This window comes from Dama dama, chromosome 7 (genome assembly GCF_033118175.1).
Source record: "Dama dama isolate Ldn47 chromosome 7, ASM3311817v1, whole genome shotgun sequence".
In the NCBI taxonomy this organism is placed as follows: Eukaryota; Metazoa; Chordata; class Mammalia; order Artiodactyla; family Cervidae; genus Dama; species Dama dama.
The window spans coordinates 17,337,800-17,356,099 of NC_083687.1; the positions used below are offsets into that span (position 1 = coordinate 17,337,800).

The 18,300-nt window shown below is 52.5% G+C and overlaps 1 protein-coding gene across 2 annotated transcripts; it reads right to left on the minus strand.

The window, feature by feature from the left end:
• Window positions 1-782: 782 nt before the first annotated feature.
• On the minus strand, window positions 783-15,948 carry UNC5CL (unc-5 family C-terminal like). Of its 2 annotated transcripts, none has more exons than XM_061146633.1 (9): window positions 15,806-15,948; window positions 10,681-11,126; window positions 9,863-10,163; window positions 8,986-9,161; window positions 8,100-8,201; window positions 7,767-7,834; window positions 6,815-6,915; window positions 6,546-6,659; window positions 783-4,515 (listed from the first exon to the last, which is right to left on the minus strand). In XM_061146633.1, exons 2-9 carry the CDS (start codon window positions 11,063-11,065, stop codon window positions 4,293-4,295), a joined length of 1,470 nt encoding a protein of 489 aa, XP_061002616.1. In that variant the 5' UTR covers window positions 11,066-11,126; window positions 15,806-15,948; the 3' UTR covers window positions 783-4,292. The 2 variants fall into 2 exon arrangements, with proteins under 2 accessions (XP_061002616.1, XP_061002615.1); XM_061146632.1 differs by having other exon boundaries at window positions 785-4,515; window positions 8,899-9,161.
• Between the last annotated feature and the right edge of the window lie 2,352 nt (window positions 15,949-18,300).

Genomic DNA, 18,300 nt, shown 5'->3' on the forward strand with positions numbered 1-18,300 from the left:
AGTCCTTCAAATGATTGTTTACTCTTCAGGTTAATGCCCCATCTGTAATCCCCAGTAAGAGTGGATTCTGTTGTTGGCAACTGAGAACAAATCTGATGTGCTGGAGCTGGTGAGCCAGGAATACCTGACTCTGAATCCATCCCTCAGTACCACACTGCCATCTGAGGCATCCTTACAGCACAGAGTGTCTGCCTAGACCTCATCTCCTACTGCCCTCTTGAGTCAAGTGCAGAGAGAGATAGAAGGCAAGTGCTCGTCTCTGACTCCCACCATCCCAGGAGCTTCTAACAAACAAAGAGTGCTCTTCTTCATTGATTTTTTTATAACCAACACTTTGTATAGGGCAGGTGTTCAACAAATGTTTGATGAATTAATGAATAGGCAAGTATACTATAAAGTTATGCCCAGCTGGATCCATAATCCAGATCTTCACTGTCCATCACAGCACCTACTAGCCAGAGCCCTACTGCCTACCAAGCCCTTAAAATGTGGATAGTGCAGCTGAGGAACTGAATTTTCATTTTAATTGTTTGAAAATTTTTAGTTCATACCTCATTTCATTTTTGGAAAACTTTCAGCTCACTTAACTTGTGTATGTAAATGTACTTTTTCAGCTGTAATTTTATGAAAGCTAAATACAGATCACATATTTCCAATGAAAATGTAGTACATTTTATATAAAATATACACCAGTCTCCAAATACTTTATGAAAAAATAATGCAAAATATACTATTAATAATTTTTATATTGATTATACATGGAAATTATACTATCCTAGATATATTAGGTTAAATGAAGTGAAGTGAAAGTCACTCAGTTGTGTCTGACTCTTTGTGACTCCATGGACTGTAGCCCACCAGGCTCCTCTGCCCATAGGATTCTCCAGGCAAGAACACTGAAGTCGGTTGCCATTCCCTTTTCCCGGGGATCTTCCCAACCAGAGATTGAACCCAGGTGCCCTGCATTCTTTACCATATGAGCTACCAGGGAAGACCAGGTTTAACGAAATATACTATTAAAACCTGACTTCATCAGTTTCTATTTACATTTTTTGATATGACTACTAGAAAATGTAGGCTTCACAGTATGTGGCTTTCACAGTATTCTGAGGGACATCTTGAATCTGACCTTGGCATGAATGTCATTCCGCAGGCAGACAGGGAGCCAACGATGTGTGTTACCTCTGGGCACTGCAGTCTCTCACCCTGCAGACCCGGACCTGACCTTTACTGTTCATTCCCCTCCTGACTCTTAAACCAACAGGTGAAAGTTCAGGCATGGGCTTCTACAACATGCATAAGAGAAGTCACAAATTTGGTATTTTTAGAGACCAGAGAGGTAAGCTACCTGGGAAAGGGCTGGAGATAAGGCCACAAGTAGTGACCAACTGCTCTACTTAAAGGCAATACACAAAGAAAAATCCCCAAGTGGATATTCCCTGGGCCTCCCGTGTGCCATTCTGCACAGGACCATAAAATCCAAAGAGGCCCTTGGAGAGCCTTGAACATGGTCGCTTGATCCCAGTGTAGAGACTGAAGCCAGAAAAGGAAGAGCCAAGCTAATTAGCACTAGAATTGCTAAGTGTCCCAACGCCATCAGAACATGCCTTCTCTTGGCTTTAGGTACTGGTAAATATGTGCCAATTGGGTTTGATTTGAGAAAGGAAAGATCCACCCTACAGGCATCAGGCAGCTTGCCACCTACCTCAAGATTTCCAAGACTCTGCTTCCCAGCACTGTGAGCCCATCCTGATGGATTAAGGCTGCGGCCAGAAGGCAGCCTCTCCCATCCTAGAACCACCCTCCCCCACATCCCCCATGGCTTTTATTCACAATTCCACAAGACCTAAAACCCCTAAGTGATTTGTTCCAGGGTAGGAAGTAACACAAAGATGCCTTCGGCTGGTGTGGAAAACAAAGAGGAAACAATAGGAGATGAGGGGGAAAGTGTATCAGACTCCAGGTGAGAAAGATGCTCTTAGTAGTCAATCCTGAGCCAAATGAAGAGGGAGAAGGCCAAGGTACCAGCCTGGAGTAGCTGGCAGCCCCCAGTGGGGTGGGAGGACTAACAGGATGGATGGGGTTAGGGGAGGAGGACAGGGGTGGGGTGGTAGGCAGCGGGAGGGTCCCACCCTGAAGGCTTGCTTCTAACAGAATGGAAAGCGAACCTCCCTAATCTACCTTTCTGTACCCAGACGACATCCATGCTAGCAGTACAATCTACAAAACACTGCTCTCCAGCCTGCTCCCATCGGTACAGCCTTACCACATAAAATCATTCATATCCACATCTGAATTTACCAATCTGAGCAAAATACAGTTAGTAACAAAGAAAGGCAATTTTCATATTTTATTATACAATATTGTTCATCATAGAAAAAGCTTTAATATTTTTTTAATTAAATACAGAAGCAAATTGTTAGTGTTGCCAGAGAGATCATTTGCCTGCTCTTGAAAAATTTAACAACACCTATTTGCCAACAAAAGAACTGCTTGAATAGAGTCAAATCCTTTGTTCTCCTTTCAGGACCCAGCCTACTGATTTATTTTCTATACAGCGCCTAACACACAGTAGGTGCTGAATAAATAGTTGACTAAATGGGATGTTCTTTAATCCCTATCCTCTCTCTCCTGATCCTAAACTGGATCCTGACTCACACAATAAAGGACTTCCCTGGTGGCTCAGTCAAGAATCCGACTGCAATGTGGGAGATCTGGGTTCGATCCCTGAGTCTGGAAGATCCCGTGGAGAAGAGAATGGCAACCCACTCCAGTATTCTGGCGTGGAGAGTTCCATGGACATAGGAGCCTGGTGGGCTACAGTCCATAGGGTTGCAAAGAGTCAGACACACGACCGAGTGACTAACACTTTCTTCTTTCACAAGATAAAATCCCCACCCATCCTTTCCTAGGGTAGTCTGGTGTCTTTCAGTAGCCTTGATACTTAACCAAGGTTTAGAGACACTTGCCTGAGGGGAATGACTGCGGGTTTCAGAGAGAAAAAGAAACACACAAAAGCATGGGAGTGACAGAGAGATTCAGGGATGGAGATGCTGCAGGGGCCAGCGACAGCAACATGAGGTCAGAGAGACTTAAAATGCACGCAGTTCGAGATAAAGAGATTAAAAGGTTGGGCGACAATAATAATCTTGAAAGTTTCTGTCCAGTTTTGATGTTTCATGACAGAGATAATGGCAGAGAGAGAGGAAGACAAGGCAAGAATGAGAGGAAAGAGACAAAGGAAGTCAGAGGAGACAGGTGATCAGCAGCTGTGACTGCCCATCCCTAGATCTGGCCTTGAACTCTGGTCTTGCCCTGCCTCACATTCACCGTGCTGGGCTCTCTGAGGCCTCTGCACCCCATAAGCGTTTGGCTCCTACTGTAAGTCCAGTCATCTCCCCGCCTTTCTCCACCTGAAGATCTCTGAGCCACTCTGCAAACCACCTTTCCAACATCCTCCACAAGGCTTGCTCACGGCTCCAGCCCATACTCCGCGCCCTCCCTTCCCAACTCCTTATGCTGGTACAGTTCATATGACATTCATATCCCTAACCACAGGGCAAGTGCTGGGAGTTTGCCCTCTGCTCCTACATCTGCTCCTACAAGAGGGCATCTTGGTTCCCCCAAGAGGGGTTTCAGTACAGTTCAGTTCAGTTCAGTTCAGCTGCTCAGTCGTGTCCGACTCTTTGCGACCCCATGGACTGCAGCACGCCAGGCCTCCCTGTCCGTCACCAACTCCCGGAGTTCACCCAGACTCATGTCCATTGAGTCCGTGATGCCATTCAACCATCTCATCCTCTGTCGTCCCCTTCTCCTCCTGGGCTTCACTCTTTCCCAGAGGGGTTTTGCAAGGGTCCAAACCCGACCTCATTTATTCCAGGAGTTCCCATGATACCCAGTCCAATGCTGAGTATCACTTAAGTGCTCGGGGAATTCTCTGTGAACTAACCAGTCCCCAAGGAGTGCCGACAGGGCAGTCTAACAGCCCACTGGTCTATTGAACAGCTTCCCGGAGGCCGGCCAGGCTGGGGCCATCTCCTGGGCTCCTGCGCCCCCTGCCGGCCAGGAAGGGCTCTGCACACAGGATGAAGCGGGCCGGAAGGGTGGTCCGGAAAGGCGGGGGCTCACAGTGGCGTCCAGCCTCGCTGTGGCCCCGGGGGAACCACCCGAGGGTCCTGATGAGGTCGGTGGGTCCAGCCAGGAAGAGCAGCTGTTTTGCTTCCTGGGGGTCGGGGCACATCATCCACGGCCTCCCGGGGTACAGAGCCACACCGTGCGCCGTGGCGGGGCGCTCAGAGCTTCTCGTCCAGCTCCAGGCCCTGGTTCTCCTGGGCGCCGGCGCGCAGCCGGGGTGGGCTGCCACTTTGCGTCCCGTTCAGGTAGTTCTGGATGACGGAGGCGCAGTCCAGCCGCTCCATGACGGTCATGAGGTAGTGCAGCTCCTGGAGGCTGCCATTCTGCTCCTCAAATAGCTCCAGGATGGCTGCCGCGGGGCTGCGCTGACAGGACATGAACCTGGCCGGGAGAGGGTCGGGGGGGCGCGGGGAGCTGTGAGAGGAGGGAGGGGACCCTGCGTCGAGATCCACCACCCACCTCCCCCCAGCTCTGGCCCTCATCCTGCTCATGCCTGCCTTCCAGGGCACTCTAGATGGTGGAAGGACCCAGGACTTTGAAATCAGAGATTGCCCGGGTCACATCTGAGATTGCACTGGCTCAAAGTCTACTCCTCTCTAGGCTTCAGTTTCCTCTTTTTCTCACACCAGGGCTTGGATGAGAAGACCTCTGAGGATGCAGAATATCCAGCTGTGATATTGTGTTTGCCTTCTCTGCGCCCTACCCCCACCCCAAACACTCCCCACCCTCCCTCTCTCCCAGGCCACATCCTGCCCACCACTACTGAAATAGTTCTTCTACCCATGGCCCTCCCCTGCTCCAAAACCCCTCCAGAGTCTCTTTCACCTATTAACCAAACCCACTCTCCTGACTTCCCTGCCCACCCACCACTTGGCCTTGCTGTGTTTTTCTGACCTTTTCTCCCGGCTCCCATCCTGAATCTTTCTTCCCACCTTAAGCATACCAGACCTTCTGCCCCCCTCCCCAAGATGATCCCCTACTTCCCTACCACCTGAAGCCCTTGTTCCCACCTCAGGTGGAGGAGACCATTCTGCACCCCTTAGTCCAGACTCCCATTAGGCTTTATTATTCTTTTTTATTTAATTGAGATATATAGTTGACTCTTGAACACCACCACTTTGAGCTGTGTGAGTCCACTTACATGCAGATTTTTTCCAACTGTAAATATTACAGTACTACATGGTCCCTGGTTGGTTGAATCTGTGGAGGCTGAACTGTGGATGTGGAGGGCAGCTGTAAGGTATACCAGGATTTCAACTACATGGAGGGTCACCCCTCTAACCTCCACGTTGTGCAGGTCAACTGTAATTAATGTAAGTCTTTATTATTCTTGCTTTAACCATTTCATGCCTGTTTTCAACTTGCCTCACAATATTGGGTACATAAAAATAATGTCAAAGGCACACACACTTTGATTTTTTTAAGCTCTCTGTATCCCTTAGTACAGAGTGACCTCCCTGGTGTTGGGACCATATTTTGTTCACTCTGTATCCCAATGCTTAGTATAGTTTTTCCAGGACTTAGTAGGTATTTGATAAATGTTTACTAAAAGAGTGGTTTTATTTTTTTGCTTTTGAGGGAGCATTTTTATTTATTTATTTATGCCACACCCTATGGCATGCAGAATCTTAATTCCCTAGCCAGGGGTTGAACCCACACCCCCTGCAGTGGAAGCACAGAGTCTTAACCACTGAACCACCAGGGAAGTCTTTTAAGTGGGTGATTTTAAAATCTACCTTGTTTTAAGGATCCAGCTCTCATCCTATCTCCTGGATGTGGACTTTGACCACTGTTGTCATCTTCTGAGTGCTGGGGCTCAGCTCAGAATTGGTCTACTCATCTTTCTTCTCAGAGACCATAGCTGCACTGCCTGTTTTGCCAATGTTTATTGAATTAACGTGTGCCAGGCACTCAGCTACAGGCTTTACACACATTATCCTGTAGTCTTCCATTCTTCCCCGCAGGGCACAGCATGTCAAGCACTCAGTATGTACCAGCGACTTACATGTGAACTGATTCATTGTTAAATATTTACTGAGCCAATATCTATGTACTGAACACTGGCCATGAACCAGGCATCGCTCTAGGTACCAAGAATACGGTGATAAACAGAAAGATGTCCAACACCTTCCTGCGGAGTCCCTTTGACTTCCCCTGGTCCTCTCCCCTGGCTTTCTCCTCTCTCACCTGTCATGTCCTCTTCTCTTTGAAGCCATGAGAACAAGGACAGTTGGACCCAAACCAATGAGATCACTGCCAATGAAATCAATTCCCTTCTGGGAAGTAGGGTGGGGAGTAGCCATTCCCTGACTTTTAAGTCACTCTCTTGTGAATGGTCCAGTCTCCAAGGGGTCCTGAGAACCCCCACCAGTCCATCCTCCGCTCCCACGCGCAGACCTTATCCATCTTACCGGATTTTCATACCGCAGAGCCCCAGGTGGGAGGCCAGTCGCCGCCAGTCATTGCCAGTGATGCTGTTTGGCTCCAACAACATCTGCAGCTGCTCAAAGAGCTCTGGGGGCAGCCTGAGGTGGAGGAAAGGGTGTCCTTGAAGCAGGGGATGGAAAGACCCAGCCTGGTTCCGCAGACAGCTCAATGCTGTGCTCGCTCTGCAAGCCCAGAGACAGCAATCCCAAACATCCCCCACCCCCCACAGCAGCCCAAGCAACCCCCACCTCACCTATTGCAGGGCGGTGGCTGGGTGACTGGGGGTGGAGCTGCCCAGGATTCCTCCTCCGATGCCTGGAACCTGAGGATTTCCATGTACTTGGTCTCTAAGCCCTGAGCCAACAGGGGGACAGGGAACACACTTAGGGATCATGGGACGTCCCTTGAGCAAAAAGCCAGGGCACCCACCTCTGTTCCTCCCATCTGTCCTTCAGCCAGGAGACACAGCCCCACCCTCACCAATACCCTCTACCCTCTGCTTCCCCGACCCCAGAGCCTTCAGCCTTGAGTTTGCTCACTGAGCTCTTTGGGACCTGGGACATGAAGACCAAACAAGGTACATCCTAGCGCACCAGGAGAAGTGCTGAATGGGGTCAAGTGCAGGGGAGGTCATCTGATAATAGAGATGCTGAACTCAGGCATACGTGCCCCCTTCCTCCATTGGTCCTCCTCTTGGTTCCTCCCCGAAGGATACCTCGAGGGTATCTGCCTAGTCTCCAATAAGATGCCACATGGTTCCCCAAAGATTCCCCAATCCTGGTTTCTTCGTGTCTTCCTGCAGGAGGGCACGATCTCTAACTTCCATCCCACCTACTCAAGCCCCTCCTCCTCCTCCTGGGTCACCCTCCACCTGAAGATACACAGCGCTGTCTCCCACATGCCCACAATCTGTGCAGAAGGAAAGCACTTCTCTTTGATGCCCAAGTTCCTCCAGGTTGGAAGAAACCCCTAAAGGGTTCATATAGGGTCTGGTTCTTTTACCCTCCTGCTGGATTCACCCATGGATGGACAGGAGAGTCAAAGATGGAGCGTCACTTGGAGGCCAGACAGTCTCTGCCCCGGAAGAATGCCCTCTTCACCTCTTGAGTGTATGATCAGAGCCATACGTGCCGCGCACCAGACCCTGGCCTACCTCGTCCACCACTCCCCCAGCCCTGCCCTCCTGCCCCTCGGCTGCAACTCACATCCTGGAAGGTGTGCATGGTGACGATGATCTCATTGGTCAGTGCCGAGCAGTCCTCGTTCTCATTGGCTACAAAAAAGGAGACGTAGCAGGTGAGGGAGGGACAGACCCAGGAGAGGAGAGCAGGACAGCAAAACAGACTTCCACAGAAAGACGTTGGAACTCGGAAGCAGCTGTGCCGGCCACCCCATCCATTTCTCTGCGAAGATCTGCTGTGGCCCCTATCTTTAAAGAGAAGGTCTGCACGCGTGGCCGAACGAGGCGCTGCAGGGCTCCAGGGTGACCAGGGGCGGAGAGGGGAGGGGAGGAGGGGGACACGGAGCTCCGGGGCTACCTCCTTTTCTCCGGAAGCAGAAGGAGCGGAAGGGGCACTTCCCGTGCCAGATGTGCAGGTGCGGCACCAGCTGACAACTGCTGTCGTCCACGTTCTCCCAACCTGCAGAGGGCAGAGGGCCTCAGGAGGGTGACCTTCGTGTAAGGTCACCCTGGGTCAGGCCCCGTGCGGGGCGCCGAGGGGAGGGGCAGGGCAGGAGCAAAGGCAGGAGGGTGACTCCAGTGGGTGGCAGGTCCCACGGCCTGGGCGGGCACCCTGTGAGTGCTCTTCCTTCTACCAGCACACAGACCCGCCCCTCCGCCCTTCCACCTTCGCATCCAACCCCCACCCTCCCAGCCTCTAGAAGCAGCATGCATGTGCACCCTGTCCACACCCCACACAACCACACCCTTGGCCCCATCGACAATTCCCGTAGCCAACCCACAAAGGAACGGGGGCAAAGAAGACTGGGCCTCCTCCTGTGACGTGGGCTTCAACCAGGCAGGACCACAGAAGCCTCCTCCTCCCTCCCTGCCCCTGTGAAGGCAACACCTCTCCTCCCGCTGCCCACCAGCATCATCTGTCCTCCCACGGAAGGACCAGGGCTGAGCGCAGCAGAGGGAGGAATTGAGCAAAGCCTGGGGCTCCGGGAGGCAGCAGGAGGAGCCAGAAGCCCCCCCACCAACCCCCCGAAGCTGCTGCATGCCCAGGAGCCTCAAAAAGAAACTTGAGGCACCCAGATTTCCATCTCAGAGGAAGCCTGGACCCCTCCCTCCACGGGGCTCCCCGACGCGCTGTCCCCCGGCCCGACCTCCCTCACCCTCCGAGATGTATTTGAGTTTCAGGTATTGGTCCCCTCGGGCCCCGGTGAAGTCGAAGAGCTGGCAGGGCCCGCGCAGGCGCCCACCGTGCGGCTGCTCGTTGGTCACGGCCCACTGCAGGGCGCAGGGCGTGTTGTTGAGGAAGTAGACACGCAGCTGCAGGTGGGACTGCCCCGGGGCCAGCGGCGAACAGAACACGGCCAGCTGCAGCCACTTTCGGGCTTCCCGGCCCGCCGGCGCCTCCAGCACACAGGTGTAGAGGCTGCGGAGAGAGACGGGGGCAGGGACCACATGCGATGGGGCCGGGCAGGCCAGGACACCAGCCCACCAGCCACCCAGCTCCCACTGCACCAGGGGCCTCTGTGGGGGCCTCTGGGGAGGAAAGGAGAACATTCCAGGCCATGTAGGGAAGAACTAGGGTGGAGGGGTTGGCTAGAGGGATGGAATGTGCGTCATGTCAGTGAGTCATGGGGTCAGTGTAGGAAAGATGGAAGGTGAGCTTAGGGCCACCATGCATGGCCCTGCTCTGGTCATGAGTGGCAAGGAGACTGGGAGGCAGAGGGTCCAAGATCCTGGAACGACAGAGCTAAGGACAGACATGACGTGGGATGGAGTCTTGGAGAACTGGAGGGGAGCAACGTGCCCTAGACAGCGGGGGGACAGTCCTGAACCAGGGCACAGGGAAGAGACAGACAATAATAGAGACAGAGGTGGAGGCAGGACAGGCCCCTCTAGACAGAGGACCGGGTTGAGCCAGACCTTTCTAGACAGACAGAGGGACCATGGGGGGATGCACAGTCCTGGATGGGGTGGGAGCAAGATAAGCAGCCGTAGGCACTAGGACAGAGGGACTAGGGAACAACAGGGGGATACGGGCTTTGCAGGCCAGCTTGGACAGAATAAGGGGCAGTCCCCGCAGAGAAGTGAGGACGAGGCAGGCAGAGAAAGGGGGCGGGCACCCACCTGAAGTGGGAGAGGTGGATGCGACATTCATCCCGGGAGGTGTGGTCTCCCGGCCGCCCCAGCGGCTTCCAGGCCTTGGCGTCCAGCAGGGCGGTGTTGCTGCTGTAGGTACGGGCCTGGCTGGGCTGCTGGGCACAGTGCTTGAAGGTGAGGGTGCAGGGCTTCAGGAAGGAGGCCCCGTGGGGGCCGCATGCCACCACGGGGCTCACCAGCCCCTGAGCCCGGGACAGCGAGGGGGCATCCGTCAGGTCCCACACCAGGGTCAGCGACACCCGCTCCTGGCGGCCCACAGACACAGCACCTGGGGAGGACGGAGCGCTGAGGGGGGCCTGGCAGGCAGGCACACCCCTGCCGCAGAGGGGGCCAGGCCAGAGCGGGAGAGGTGGTGGGCCGGGAGCCCTGGAGAGAGGGCGCCGCAGGGCACATGGGGCTGGGGGCAGTGTGGAGGAGAACAAGAGGGCGGTGACTGACTTGGGATGAAACCGCGAGCAAGTCATCCCCCTCCTCCGAGGGATGCTGCGAGCTCATTCGGGCCCTTGTGTGAATGTGCAAAGGGTGCTCTTCCTCCAGACACTTTACTTCCCTTTTTGGGAGAATTGTCATAACAGGCTGTTCATTAGAACAAGGCCCTTTGCCTCCACCTGCCACGAAACTGTCATAGAGATGTGTAGTATATCCATCTTTGGAGTCAAGAAAGACGTACAGGAAACATACAATTTTCAAAATTATGAAGGTGTCCCTGAATGGTGCTCCCTCGGGGTTGGTGCCCCTGTCTAATATGTAACATGTAGGCTGAGAAGGGAGCGGGGTGCTGTTACCTGGCGGAATGAGCAGGGAAATGCCCGTATCCTGGAGCATCAGGCAGCCGCCGCGGTGGTCCACCTCTCGAGCGGAAAACACCAACAGTTTGTGCATCAGCTGCCGGATGACGGTCTGGCCCTGGGTGGGCGTGTGCAGTTCCTGATAGAAGGTAGCCACCTCCTGCAGCGTGGCTGGCGGGCCTGCCCTGGAGGACTCATCTTCTGGTGGGGGAGTGGGATGGGACTCTGGCTCCTCTTGGTTTTCCAGCTTCCAGCAGGCCCCCAGCAGCCGGCGAGGACAGCGCCATCGAAGGCACTGCACCAGGAGCACGGCGCTCACGACCGGAACTCCCACCAGCAGTAGGAACTGGGCGGGCTGAAAGGAACTCTCAGAGCAGCACATCCGCCTGGTCCCCTGATGCTGCCGGTTGCCCTGCTCCCCTGTGCCAGCCGAGGCCAAGGGCCTAGGGTAAAGAGTCAGCGTCAGGTGAGCCTTTGGAGGCTAGAACCTGGCCTCTAAGTGGCTGCAATGAGGAGGAGCAAACTGTCTTCATCGCAGCGTACCCCATGCATCCCAGTCAGATCAATTTCCTTAACAGAACTTCACCTATCTCTCCCTCCCTCCCTCTGTCTCTCTCTTTCCCTCTCTCCCTCAAGAACCTGCTGTGACTCCCTGTGACCTAATTAATTTCACCTCTCACTAGACAGGAAGAGCCTGGGATTTGGAGTTAGAGGATGTGAGTTCACAAGCCACCTTGGACATGTCACCTTGAGCTTATCCTATTGTTTAATGTACCTCAGTTTCTACCTCTGTCTAAATAGCACCCCTGATCTCCGTGGGCCAACCGAGGAAAGTCTTAAAATAGAAAAGCAAGGACTTCGCTGGTGGCACAGTGGATAAGAATCTGCCTGCCAATACAGGGGACTTGGGTTTGATCCCTGATCCAAGAAGATCCTGAACCCAAGCTCTAGAGCCCTCAAGTTGCCACGAATGAGCCCTTGTACCACAACAACTGAAGCCCACACGCCTAGAGCCCGTGCTCAGAAACCAGAGAAGTCTCTGCAGTGAGAAGCCTGTGCTCAGCAACTGGAGCATCTCCCGCGCTCCACAGCTAGCGAAAGCCCAAGCACAGCAACGAAGACCCAGCAGAGCCAAAAATAAATACGTGAACAAATTAAAAATAAATAGAGCAGTGTGTCAAAAAAAGGCATATATATGCAAAAATGATTTTTTCTAAAAAATAGAAAATGAAGTCACAAAGGACTAGACATCCTCTGATCTCATTAACATAGATAGCAAAACTAGATGAAGTGTAGATATATATTTATGAGTGTATATATGTAAGTGATGGGCTTCTCAGATGGTAAAGAACCTGCCTGCCAATGCAGGAGACATAAGAGACGCAAGTTCGATCCCTGGGTTGGGAAGATCCCCTGGAAGAGGGCATGGAAACCCACTCCAGTGTTCTTGCCTGAAGAATCCCATGGATGGAAGAGTGTAGCAGGTTACAGGCCATAGGGTCTCACAGAGTTGGACACGACTGAAGTGACTTAGCATGCACACATGTACACATATAAGTGTTACAGAAAGGTCTGGAGCAGAGCTGTGTAATAAAAAATATAACGTGAGCCACAGATGTGCTTTTACACTTTCTAGAGTCTACATTAAAGTGAAAAGAACCAGGAGAAATTAATTTTTAATATATTTTATGTAACCCAATATATTCAAAATAATATCATGCTGACAGGTAATCAATGTAAATTTATTGCAATATTTTACATTCTTTTTTCATTACAAGTCTTTGAAGTCCATGTGTATTTTACACTCACAGCACATTGCAATTGGTATTCTGTCTACTTCAAGGACTCAACGGCAACATGTTCTAGTGATTCCTGCCTTGGACATGCAAGTCTGAGAGGACACCCTCCAGACTATTCTTATTGACTGTCACTGAAAGAGATGAGAAATTGGGGGAGCTGGAAGGTGTGAAAGAGGACTTTCTATTTTCTTAAACCCTTTTGTCTGTAGTCTTTGAATTTTTCACATTCAAGCAAGTTTTTCTATTAATCTTGTAATTCTTTTTAAAAATTATTAAAAGTGAAAAAAAAATAGCCTCTCTGATGATGAGGATGACATGAGATCATGTGAAAATCACTTTTAGATGATAAACCCTGTCCAAATATGTGTGTTTTATTTATGCCCCTCCTTCTGCTAGAAAGGTCAGAGGGTAACTCACAGGGATATATATGTATATATATATATACACATTCTACAAGAGTAACAAAAGTTAAATGTGGAAGCAGAAAGAGAAAGAAAACCCAAAGTGAGGGTCTCCAGGTGAGGTCCACCAGGTTTCCAGGGTCAGATGGGGGCCTGCACTGTCCAGCAGAATCCTCCTAAAGATGCCAGCTCTTGGGACTTCCCTGGTGGTCCAGTGGTTAGGAATCTGCCTTGCACTGCACCGTGGGTTCGATCCCTGGTTTGGGAAACTAAAATCCCACATGCCACTGAGCAACTAGGCCTACATGCCCCAACTGGAGAGTGTTGAGTGCCCCAAATACGGAGGCCACATGCCACAACTAAGACATGATGCAGCCAAATAAACAAATAATTTTTTTTAAAGATGCCAGCTCTTCCCCAGGTCTTCTCCTCCGACTTATCCTCTTCCTCCCTTAATTTCCACCCTCAGCAAGACTGGGCTCTGCGCAGCTGATTAAGTCTAACCTTTGGCCTTTGTTCCTGCTATTCTCTGCTCCATGCTGTCCTCCTCTGCCTCCTTCACTCGCCTGGACCACTCTTGCTTAGTAGTGCCCCCTGCCAGCCCCCACTCACCAGCCCTTGACTGTTGCACCCTCCCTGACCACTGTCCTCCCACCATACTAAGTAACTGTTTATTTTTAATTTTTTCTTGGCCACACCGCATAGCATGTGGTATCTTAGTTCCCTGTCCAGGGATCGAATACGTGTCCCCTGCATTGAAAGCTCGGAGACTTAACCGCTGGACCACCAGGGAAGTCCATGCTGAGTAATTCTTGATCACATGCTCTCCTGTGTGGATTTCCACTCAACAAGCTATTTCTGAGCACCCACTGTGGCCCAGGCATTGTCCTGACACAATGACCTCTTACTTGGCTCTCAAGGAGCTTCTGCGAGCATGGGATTCATTTACTCTAAGGTTGAGTTCTGTGAGACACCACATCCTCCTTCTGAGTCCCCAGGGTCCCCATGGTTGATCCACTAGGATCTGCATTGGTGAATTATTCCCTCACTCACACCTCGTGGCTCAGCTGGTAAAGAATCTGCCTGCAATGCAGGAGACCTGGGTTCAATCCCTGGGTTGGGAAGATCCCCTGGAAAAGGGAAAGGCTACCCACTCCAGTATTCTGGCCTGGAGAATTCCATGGACTGTATAGTCCATGGGGTCACAAAGAGTCGGACACGACTGAGCGACTTTCACTTTCACTTCACACCCCTAACCCCGACCTGAGGCCGCTCCCCCAAGCACCTGCTCCACCCTTGCCCACCTTCTTTCTTCCTTCTCAAGACCCATGAAACCTAAGCCCCCTTCCCAGCTCCCCCTGGCCAGGGTCTAAAGTTCCGCTGCATCCTCAGGATGGAGCCCTGGGGCGGGATCTATTTTCCCGATGTCGTCATTAAAAACATAGACAAGAAGAGAAGGCATGACATTGCTCCCTCGGCCCTAACATATAACCCTTCAGACGGTGCCCCTAGCAGAGCACACGAGTGGAGTTAAGTGACCTGGCGATGCCTGAATCTGGCGGAGATGGGGATCAGAGCCACAGGCTTCCCTTTACGTCCCATTCAATCCTTGCAGTCCTTCCACAGTAAAGATAATTGGAGTTATAACTGTAATAATAATAGCGAACATCCACAGAGCCAGGGTGTTACAGCGCTCTACGTGGCCCAGCTCATTTGATCCTCACAGCAGCTTTATGAGCTAGCTGTTATTTTTATCTCATTTCCCAGATAAGGAAGCCAAGTTTCCTCCCCCAGTGAGGGCAGAGGATGGATTATTAAGCTACAACTGAAGGCAGAAGGGAAGGATGAGCAAGGATGACATGAGCTTCCAGAAACACTCCCTTTCTCTCCCTGCCCCTTCTTTTTCCCCGAGGGCTCTTCCTTTTCACTTCTAGAGGAATTGAAGTTGAAAGAGGAAGAAATGAAAATAAATAAAAGGAAAAACAAACATAAGGAACTATAGGCACATCCTTGGTGCCACAGCGAGTGACGCTCTCGCCTACCCCCTGCCCACCAAGGCCACAGCAGCAGGAGATGGGCCAGCTGCAGAGAAAGAAAGGAGGGGCTCACTCTGTTTCTATAGCAACAGCTTTTCCAGGGCCTCCAAAGACCAGAGTCCAAATCCCCTCCACAGCATTGGGTGGTGCAGCAGAGTCCCCTTGTCCTACCTTCCAACCTGGAGGGCCTCTCACAGGAGCCCATTCATTACCTGGCCTGGAGCAGGTAACTCCTCCCTCCTCTCCGCTCCTTTTCTCCCAGGCTGACAGCTCTCCAGGCTGCGTTGGTCCTCACCCCATCCTTCTCTTTGCCCCCAGGAAGAGGAAGGGTCCCGAATACATAGTGTTAACAGCCTGGTACCTGCAGACTGGACCCTCCCAACCCCATGGCTGACCCTTTGGTACCCAGCTTTCCAGTATGTCCTGCCCCAGACTCTGGATCATCCTGGGTGGCACTTTCACAAGATGAGAGTCTTTTAGGATGCGCCATCACCTGTTCCCAGGGAGTTGCTTCCTCCAGCACAAGGATCCAGGCTCCTGCTGCAAAGTTCTGCTCATATTCTTTAAGGAAACTCTCAACCCTTCTCCCACATCACTGCTTCTTACTGGGTCTACTGCTGAATGATCTCCAATTATACATGAAACGTGTACCAGGATATTGAGTCCCAGCCTAGGTCATGGGCTGCATTCACCGGGTGCCTCCCCCGGTCCTCACCCCCACTGGGCTGTGGCCCTCTGCCAAGCCCCTTCCTTCTCCCTCCTCCAGCACCGGGTCTCCACACCTGCCAGACTCACCTGAGCAGGCCTGGCTCCTCCCTGGGGCCCCAGGTGTCCCCATCTTAACGCTCAGCCCACCCCCAGCCGCCCCAGGGGGTGCTCCCCTTACCGTGTAGGTGACCCAGAGGCGGCCCGCTTGTCCAGAAACAGCAGTTCCTTCTCTGAGAAACAGAGAAGTCAGCCAGACTCAGTCACCAAGCCAGCAGACAAGTGGAGGTGGGCGGGGAATTCAGGCAGGAGTGGCCTGGCGCTTCCCGCTTCCCGGCAGAGTCCTGCCTCCCAGCCACCCCAAAGAGGGGTGGGGAGTCTGTCCTGTATGCTGGCAAAGTCCAGACGAGGTGAGGGAGGCTCCTAGAAGTCCATGAACTTACCCGTCTAGACCGGGAAGGGAGGGACAGAGGGAGACAACCTGGGTACAGGCGAGGCCTCCCTAGAGTGCCCTCTGCTGGTCAGTGGTTATTGCAACAGCGCAAGGTAGGCGGAACCCTAACCAGGGCTTCTCAAACTGTAATGGGCACATGAACCGTCTGAGGGACCGTGTTAGAAAGCAGGTCCTGATCCCATTGGTCTAAGGTGAGGCCTGAGGTTCTATATCTTAGAAGCCCCCAGGTTATGGCACTGTGGGCCTGTCCAGGGAGCTTGGTAGTGGTTTAGTTGCTGAGTCATGCCCAACTCTTGTGACCCCATGGGCTGTAGCCCACCAGGCTCCTCTGTCCATGGGATTTCCCAGACAAGAATACTGGAGTGGGTTGCCACTTCCTTCTCCAGGAGATCTTACCAACCCAGGGATCGAACCCACATCTCCTGCATTGCAGGTGAATTCTTTACTGCCGAGCTTAGACAAGACCTAGTTCTACCCACTTTCTGCACAGATATGACAGGGAAGACACTGGGCTAATGGCCCACGAGTTGCTGGTGGCATTGGGGCACAACCACATCCGCTCCCTACCGAGGGTTCTTTCCACTGCCTGCAGGATTGCTGCCACTCTGGATGTTTGCCAGCCTGGTCCTTCCTCTGTCACTCTGCCATGGGATGAACACTCCCTTCGCAGAGGGATGTTTTTCCAGCCATCTGCTCCGTATCTTCAGCTCTAGGTAGAGCCCGATCAATCCAAAGTAGGTGTTTAATAAAGACTGGGATGAAAGACTGGGCCAGCTGAGAGGAAAGAGGAGGCATTTTTGGATCCAGACTGCCAACGTTGAACCTGGTGACCCACTTGCTGACTGTGTAATCATAGGTTAGTTGTTCAACCTTTCTGAGCCTCACTTCCTGGCCGGTCAAAGGCACATGATAATATTTACCTTGAGAGGGATAAGGACGGCCATTATTGAGCTAATAAATATAAAGCGCACACCACGGAATGGTCACTCAGAAGTGGTAACTTGTCGCCGTGGTCTGGCCTCCTGCAGCGCAGGTCCCTCCTCCAGCCCCACATTGATCATCACCCATAGAAAATGAGTAACTGCTGCTGCTTTCATCCTAGTTAATGATTCTCTAGCTTCTTGTCCCAAACTGCAACCCCCGCCCCTGCGCCGCCTTCCCTGGGAGGAGGGGATAAATACCTCCCAGGGGTGCCCAGGTCCCCAAAGAGGAGTGATGGGGTGAAGGAAGGGTGGAGAGTAGCCAACCTGGGGAGGGGCCCTCCTGTCTAAAGCACAAGCAGGAAAGAGGTGCTCGGGACTTTGGAGGATGAAGAGGGGAGCGGTCAGTCTTTGGGGACAAAGCTCTGCTCAGGACTTTGGGGTATGAAGAGGGGAGTGGTCAGCCTTTGGGGACAAAGCTCTGAGACACACAGGCGGCTGCCTTTTTCTCTGAGTCATCAGATTCCAGGGCCTTGTGAAACATCTGTCAAGTTCTATTCCAAGCCAGGATGGGCCATGCGAGCTAGCAGTCAATAACGAGGGGCTACGTCTTATGAGATCATTTCCAAAGCTGGGGCTTGTTTCACTGGGGCAGCCCCGGTTACATCTGAGGGTCCCTGCCACCCCTACGGACACAAAGCTGGTTCGTGTGATGCAGAGACCACGATGCCAGGCATCAGAAGCCTGGCAGCCTGGGGCTCAGCTGTCTCAGGAGGTTTGGGTTACACAGCACCAACGCCTCAATAGTTCCATCAAGGGGGGGGCCCTCCAGAGACTGGGTCTAGTAGACCAGGGCACCCTCTGCTGAGAGGAACCCTTCCAGGCCATGCAGGCAGCAACCTGGACTCCCCAGCTAATGCCATCACCCTAGTCACTGGAGAGAGGCAGTCCAGCTGGGAGCCCCGCTCCACCCTTCTCCCCGTCCCCACCCTTCTCTGCCTTCCACCCATCACATATCACCGGCACTCAGTCTGGGAGGTGTGCTGCTTGAGGTAAGGGGAACACAGGCCTGGAAATAAATAAGAAGGCACCAGCAGTTGGGGGAGAACAGGAAATAAGCATTGGGGGTGGTGGGAGTAGGGAGACCTCCAACACTGCATAGAAAAATAGAAATGATAGAGAGACAGGAAAGCAGAAGGTGAAGAAACAGACAGTGAGAAGCAGAGAATAAATAGAAAGATGCACAGGCCAACAGGCTGGTCAGCCCAGTCCCCAGAACCTCCAGGACATGTTCATGGGCCC

Bases quoted from the DNA above. Each gene is read 5' to 3' on its own strand.
- UNC5CL (XM_061146632.1), bottom strand. From the start codon at position 11,065: ATGTGCTGCTCTGAGAGTTCCTTTCAGCCCGCCCAGTTCCTACTGCTG. The intron at 8,202-8,898 runs GTGAGGGAGGTC...TGCCCTCTGCAG, and splicing joins ACTCAAATACATCTCGGAGG to GTTGGGAGAACGTGGACGAC. The intron at 6,660-6,814 runs GTGAGGTGGGGG...CCTCCACCTCAG, and splicing joins CAGCCACCGCCCTGCAATAG to GCTGCCCCCAGAGCTCTTTG.